Genomic DNA, 7267 nt, shown 5'->3' with positions numbered 1-7267 from the left:
AAAATACCAATCAAACTCTCTTATCATTAAAGTACTGCAACAGACTAACACAAATACATGAAACAATACATTTTGAAATCACTCTATCAGTATAGTATTTTTATATAAATAGCATTTCATGATTTTTCCACATTACAATAAAACCAGAAACGTACTTTTTACTAAAGTGCAAAATAAAATCAAAGCTTTATTTTTATAATATTTTCTACTTCGTTTTCTTTTAAATGTTAAATAGTAAAAAGGCAAACAAAAATATGGACGGCTAAAGATATACCTTTTATAAACTAAGAGTCATTTTAGTTTTAAACTCTCAAAGTTAGGAGATCTGTGTGTGATTTTTCTGCTTATCTTTCCAGTTCTGCTTCTAGAATTTCCCCCCATGTGTCTGCATCCATTGGGTACATGATTTTTTCTGGTAGGCTGATAGGAGAACATATGTTGCTATATCTGCCACTTAGCCATTCATGTTTCACTTTACTCTTCTGGTAATTCCTCAGTAGTATTACCTGAAAGAGGTAAACCACCATTGTTAAAGAAGGTAGTCAGTGGTTGGTGAGTGAGTCTGTTTGAAACTAGAGAAGCTGATTGCGAGGGCTGAAAAGATTAAGTATTTACATCGATATACACATATACTAATAAGTGCGTGTGTGTGTACAGAACAGAGTGAGTCACAGAGTCTGCCGGGGGTTTTGGATAAAGTAGAGTGAAATGAAGTAGCTATTGTGGTTAACAGAGGTAAATGCCCCCAAAATGTAAAAGGATGGATGGGAGATAGTGTGGTTTGCAGGAAAAGAATAATAAAATTCAACTTAGCCATAAAAAGGAACGAAATTGAGTCATTTGTTGAGACATGGATGGATCTAGAGACTGTCATACAGAGTTAAGTAAGTCAGAAAGAGAAAAACAAATATCGTACATTAACGCATGTATGTGGAACCTAGAAAAATGGTACAGATGAACCGGGTCGCAGGGCAGAAGTTGAGACACAGATGTAGAGAACAAACATATGGACACCAAGGGGGGAAAACTGCAGTGGGGTGGGGATGGGGTGTGCTGAATTGGGCGATTGGGATTGACATGTATACAGTGATGTGTATAAAATTGATGACTGATTAAAAAAAAAAAAGTGATACAATTCTTCAAAAGCCGTTATGGCAAAAAAATTATTAATGACAGTTACTGTGTATTAAGTATTATATATTGCATTTATTGGGTCTGTATAATAATAATTTTCAGCTCACTTTAAAGAAGAATTGTGCTGTGTACTTAGTGGAAAGATTTTAACTTTAGATAAAATGATAAATAACTTATTCAGGGACTTATATCAAGTTTATAGACTCAAAATAAACTAGACAATGCAAATTTAAAAAAAAAAAATTCAACTTTAACTCCCAAAGCCAACACACTCTGTATGTCATTCTGTATATGAAATCCTCCCTCTTCCAAGGAGAAGGTAGGCTGGGGCTCAAACTGACCACCATATTGTCAAGAACACTGCAGACTCCATAGGTTAAACTTACCCTCCAGGGATAACCACTCTCTAGATCATCATCTATCTCTCTTTGGCATACAGCTCTCACAGTCAGGCAATGAGGTTTCCACAAGGCATCGCTGTGTCTTATTGTGTGATTCCAGCTCCTGCACGTCACCGAAGCCCTGCACAAACTCCAGATGTCCAGCTGACTGAAAATTTTAAAAGTAACTTCTGGAGGCAGCAGTTCAACAAAGTTATTTTGACGCTCTTTTTTTTCCTTCTCAGCATCTGCAGAGTTCAATTCTAGGTCAGAAACCCTTGAACTGTGGTTCCTCTTGGAGTTTTTCTTCATAGCTTGATGTTTTAGTGAATTATCCTCATAAGTAACCTAAAAGGCAAAAGTTAAAAATACTCACTCCCTTTAGATCAGACTATAGATCCTACTCTGAGCCAGATACTTTCTGGGTATGATTTTTCTTTTTTTTATTTTATTTTATTTTATTTTATTTTATTTTATTTTATTTTAATTTATTTATTTATTTATTTATTTATTTATTTATTTATTTATTATTTATTTATTTATGGCTGTGTTGGGTCTTCGTTTCTGTGCGAGGGCTTTCTCTAGTAGTGGCAAGCGGGGGCCACTCTTCATCGCGGTGCGCGGGCCTCTCACTATCGCCGCCTCTCATGTTGCGGACCACAGGCTCCAGACGCGCAGGCTCAGTAGTTGTGGCTCACGGGCCCAGTTGCTCCGCGGCATGTGGGATCTTCCCAGACCAGGGCTCGAACCCGTGTCCCCTGCATTGGCAGGCAGATTCTCAACCACTGTGCCACCAGGGAAGCCCCTAGAAATGGCTTTTTGAAGCTACACTACATGCATAGTCAATTATGAATTAAGATAACAGTCACTGAGGCCATCAAGCAACAGTGACTAACAACTATAAACAATGCTTATAACTCATCGAGGTATAGCACGTGACTAAAAATTTAAAGTCCAGTTTCAGCTAATTTACCTAAGGTGCATGGTGTAGGCTTCTGAAATCAGTTGAAAGCATGGAGCTATTCTGGCATATAAAGACAGTTCATATTTACTTAAAATCAGTTTATTCCATTTTGCACTTCCTTTTATAATGAGGGGTGGCATCACAGGAGGGGTTTCAGATACAGCTAAATATTTCTTCTAGCTCAGTTAATGACAAATTCCCCTTTCCAGATGTGCTACTCACCTATATGTTTCTGTACTTGCCAAGACCACAGACGCTCCCATTCATTTGGTGGTTTATGATCCAAATTAGCTCTGGTGGTTAGGATTTTAATGTCTGAGTTCAGCAGAGGACTTCCTCTTGAGAGTCTGGGTGAGTAAGAAAGCAAACTGGTAAAAAAAAGTTCATGAGTCAAGTTTTTGTCACCCCACCCTCCTGCCCCATCAATATAAACCAAAACCAAACTACTCTATCTCATATTAGGAAAAAGTTACTGTGCATTTAAATGCACATTTGTTACTTCTCCCAAGATCTCACTGGGGATAAAATGCGTCCTCCCTTTACAGGTATACCACAGGAGGCAGATGAAAGCTTTTGAATTTAACAGATGGGGGTGCCTTGGTGAGGCTCCTAAAATCCCACTAGGCATTCTTCTTCTTTCAAGTCCAGTTTTGCCTGGATGCGTAGAAACCTATCCTCTTCTGCCCCTTCTTCTTTCTGAACCAAACTTTGCTGAATTACCTCTCTAGTTAGGTAAGAGATCGCCCCTCTTTCGGGTGTCACACGGAGGCAGGGATCGGAAGGGAGCGCAGACGCCCGGCTCTCGGGGAGCCCTCACCCGCTGCGGACCCCGCAGGTCGGAAGGAATGGCCCCACGTCCTTTCTGAGCCAACCTCCTGGCGTGTCCCGCCCAGACTGCATTTGCCGGAGTCCAAACCACACGGGGCACTGACAAGTAAATAACAACAATAACAACCGTCAGCACCAACTGTCACCACAGCTCCGGCCGGCTAAGCGGAACTTTGTGCTAGCGCCAGGGCCGCGCCCGCGAGCACGCCCGCCCAAAGTCAGTCAGGAAGCGAAAACCCTCCTACCTACTGTGCCGTAGCGACCTCTCCTTCAGCGATTTAAATCTTCCGGATTTCGAATCCTTCCCCTGCAAGTCCCTCACGTCCAGCCCACTCTAGCCCCGCCCCGCTGACTAGTATTTCGCACAGGCGCAGAGAGGAGCGCGCATTGCCTATTGGGATTGGTAGTTTTCCCAGGGCGTCTCAGCTCGACAACCGAGGAGAAGTGGAGGCGCCACGGACTACAAGGACCGGTGTCCTCCGAGCCAGGTGGGCGGTGAGAAGGGCTGGGGGGGTGTTTTAACCGGGGCTTTTAAACAATAGTTTGGAGGCGGTGTGAGGGGGGAAATCCTTGAGTTCGTCACTGGTCGGAGTGGAGGGGCGGGACTCTGTACGCGCGCCGGGGCCTCAGCTCCTTGCGGCCTGGTCACACTCAGGGGCAGTCTTTGCTCCACCTCCCCCTGTGTTTTCCGGGGGCCTGCGTAGGCCCCGCGCCTGTCCATGGAAGGCGGAAACGGCTGCGGGGTCCGGCTCCTCGCGAAGGGGTCTAATCCTCGCCGCCATGTCCCGGGCCTTCGAGCTGCAGCCGCAGGACGGCGGCCCCCGGGTGGCCCTGGCGCCGGGGGAGACGGTGATCGGCCGCGGGCCGCTGCTGGGAGTAAGTGTGGCGGAGGCTCGGCGGCCCCGGAGAGCCGCAAGATCCTGGCCGGCTCTTGGGGCCCTACTCGGGGTCCTGCCCCGATTCCCCACCGCGCCGGCCAGGCCTGTCTGGATTTTAGAAGTTTGGGGGCAGCACGTTTTTCAGTCAACTTGACTTGGGTTATCATCATTATACTCTTACCCTGGGGTCGGCAAACTGTGGCTCTGGCTCCAAATCCAGCCTGCTTTTGTTTGCACCCACATACTAAGAATGGTTCTCAAATTTTAAAATGTAAAACGTAACCAAAAAACCCATATTAAGCGTTTCAGGGAGAATAATTGCTCTAAGGGTTGGGGATATTGCCTCTTGGCTTGATAAGCCGCAATGTTTACAGTAGTTTCTGGCCCTTTACAGAAAAAGTTTGCCAACCTCTGATCTTAGCTTTTCTAGAATAATTTCTTTTAAGCTTTGGCTCCTTCGGTGGTACTGTGTCGTCTTTACTTTTATTGTAGTAGCCTTTTTCAGCAACAGTGGCTCACCCTTCTGTAGTGTGTAGTATTCCAGGCATTGATGTAAGGACTTTACCTGTACCAACTTCTTAATCCTTTCCAAACCCTACGAGTTAGGTGCTCTTATTATCTTCATTGTTCAGATGAGAAAATTGAGCTATGGATTGGTTATTTAGAGGGCACACACAAGCTTTCGGACGCAGAGTGCCACTGGTCTATGTATCCTTCCTCTGGGATGTTTAGGAGCTAGAAAACTTGCCTGTACCATTCTGGAATTTTGTAGATCTCTCCCTAAATACATATATATTGTTTTCTCAACATTCAGCATGTCTTGTTTAGTGCCTGCTTTGCGCAGCATGTGGTGCAGACCCTAGCACTGTGGGTTACACGGAGATGAATGGGTCCTTGCCCTCCAGTTTTCTCTTGGACTGTCCAGACACACCTGTGTCAGTGAGCCAATACCAGGGAGTAAGACGCGTGCTCTTTTACCCTTGTTAACCTCCAGTGTCTAAATGGAACCATAGGTATTAGCCTTAGGACTCCTCTCCAAGCAGGAAAAGGAGTGGTGGTTCAAGGTGGTGACGGGGAAGTCAGTTCTAAAGGGGTGTGGGTGTATGTGTGTGTATGTATATGTGTATGTGGTAAGTATGTGGTAAGATTATTGAGAAAGTTCCAAGTTCACTTGCTGGTTTGTTTGTGGGTTTTTTTGTTTTGTTTTGTTTTTACTTAAATGTTTGTTATTTTTCTTCATAGTTTATTAACCTATACAAACGTTTGGTGGAACTGCCTGGGAGGTTTCCTCCCTCCCTTCCTCCCTTCCTTTCTTCCTTCCTTCCCCTTTTCCTCCCTCCTCCCCTCCCTCCCCCTATTTCTCTCTCTCTCTCACTTTATCTCAGTTAGAAGCAGAGTATGTGCTTCATCTAGAAATCTTACGTCTGATTACTAATGAGTTCTAATTTCCTTAACATACTGTATCACTAACACAGAGTGCTGAGGATCTGGTTAAATGATGGATGAATTTTAGGCCTCTGTTTTATAAACTTGGCATCGGGTCACAGACCGATTCGTTATTTGTAGCTTGATCTTTGTGTTATAGGCTTGCGAATGCGAGAGGAACCTATTTGGTTTCTCTTTTTAAAAATGGTAAGGAATAGAAAGTCAGTTATCTGGTCGGGATTTAGCTTTTCCTTTTTGAATAGTCATTCAGTGATGAGATTCTGTTGCCAAGTTTGGCAGGTTATTAGAAGTGGTTGCCAACGATCCTAGATGTGTGGAAGGAAAACCTTGAAAAACAAATTACCAAGTGGTTCTCAAGATTTTGGAGCTGACAGACAGGTGTTTCTTCTCGGCAGTGGTTTTAACTCCACCTGAGGGCTGCTGTTTCAAACAACAGCAATTCCAGTGAGTTGGTTGGTTTGTTTTGTTTTGTTTTGTTTGTAGTGTGTGAGAGAGCAGACTTAGTAAACTCAGGGAGTTTATTGTAAATGCATATCTATCTGAAGTGATTAATTATAATCAGGATGATTTTTGAACTCTCTTAACTAGCCATGTCTTTTGGAGACAAGTTTCACGAACCTTCATGGCCACAACCTTTAGGTTTATAATTCCAATGTGTAAAGCATTCTTTGTGGTAAAACAGTTTGACCATGGGAATGCCTTCATGTCTTTACAGTGGCAGGAAAACCCTTATAGAGAACACTTGTAGACAACAGAGCACAGTGAAATTTCATTTTCTTGTTCCCTTTGCTTTAATGTAAGTCATCAGGGAACCCAAGGTCTTTATTTTACTAAGTTGTAATTCTGTTTCCTGATCACTTTTTAAAAGGTTTTACAGCAGGATGAATCTCCAGGGAGCTATCCTAGGTGAAAACAAACAATTCCAAAGGTCACATATTGTATGATTTAATTTACATAATGTTATTGAAATGACAAAATTATAAAGATGGGGACCAACTTAGTGGTTGCCAGGGCTTAACGAAGAGGTGAGGGGAGCAGGAGGGAATTGGGTATGCCTGTAAAACAACAATGAGGGATTTGTTTTGTGTCTTGACTGTGTCAATATCAATATCTGGTTGTGATACTGTACTGTAGTTTTGCAAGATGTTACTGCTGGGGGAAACAGTGAACAGTACAAGAGATCTTTCTTTAATGTATCTTTTAACCATGAATCTACAACTATCTTAAGTAAAAAAATTAGTTTAAAAAAAGATTTTACAGCATCTCAAACAGCAGAATACCATTAGGCCCAATTATTTGCTTTATGGTTTTTCTTTAATTAAATCCGATTTTGCTCTTAAATGAAAACTACTCTTTCTGATTTCAAATTTTCCTTATTCTGTTTTTTTTTTTTTTTTTAATTTTTATTATTTATTTATTTATTTTTGGCTGTGTTGGGTCTTCGTTTCTGTGCGAGGGCTTTCTCTAGTTGCGGCAAGCGGGGGCCACTCTTCATCGCGGTGCGCGGGCCTCTCACTATCGCGGCCTCTCTTGTTGCGGAGCACAGGCTCCAGACGCGCAGGCTCAGTAGTTGTGTCTCACGGGCCCAGCTGCTCCGCGGCACGTGGGATCCTCCCAGACCAGGGCTCGAACCCGTG

At 43.2% G+C, this 7267-nt stretch overlaps 2 protein-coding genes across 6 annotated transcripts in view; one reads left to right on the top strand and one right to left on the bottom strand.

Annotated features, from left to right (window-relative positions):
* Positions 1 to 213: 213 nt before the first annotated feature.
* Positions 214 to 3629, bottom strand: FBXO48 (F-box protein 48). Of its 3 annotated transcripts, none has more exons than XM_059942727.1 (5): positions 3552 to 3629; positions 3199 to 3405; positions 2701 to 2825; positions 1521 to 1862; positions 214 to 506 (listed from the first exon to the last, which is right to left on the bottom strand). In XM_059942727.1, the coding sequence occupies exons 4-5, from the start codon at positions 1824 to 1826 to the stop codon at positions 345 to 347; spliced, it is 468 nt and encodes a 155-aa protein (XP_059798710.1). In that variant the 5' UTR covers positions 1827 to 1862; positions 2701 to 2825; positions 3199 to 3405; positions 3552 to 3629; the 3' UTR covers positions 214 to 344. The 3 variants fall into 3 exon arrangements, with proteins under 3 accessions (XP_059798710.1, XP_059798711.1, XP_059798713.1); XM_059942728.1 differs by having other exon boundaries at positions 3556 to 3577; XM_059942730.1 differs by lacking the exon at positions 3199 to 3405 and having other exon boundaries at positions 3552 to 3628.
* A 242-nt stretch (positions 3630 to 3871) lies between these two features.
* The window catches only part of APLF (aprataxin and PNKP like factor), a 100456-nt gene continuing 97060 nt past the window's right edge, over positions 3872 to 7267 (top strand). For 2 of the 3 annotated variants that reach the window (XM_059942547.1, XM_059942549.1), the window contains exon 1: positions 3873 to 4182. In XM_059942547.1, the coding sequence (XP_059798530.1) occupies positions 4087 to 4182 (96 nt within the window). In that variant the 5' untranslated portion in view covers positions 3873 to 4086. Of the gene's footprint in view, positions 4183 to 7267 lie in introns of all 3 variants that reach the window. The other variant, XM_059942548.1, reaches the window with a different exon arrangement.

This window comes from Balaenoptera ricei, chromosome 13, assembly GCF_028023285.1.
Source record: "Balaenoptera ricei isolate mBalRic1 chromosome 13, mBalRic1.hap2, whole genome shotgun sequence".
NCBI lineage: Eukaryota > Metazoa > Chordata > Mammalia > Artiodactyla > Balaenopteridae > Balaenoptera > Balaenoptera ricei.
This window is presented reverse-complemented; position numbering and strand designations above follow the sequence as displayed.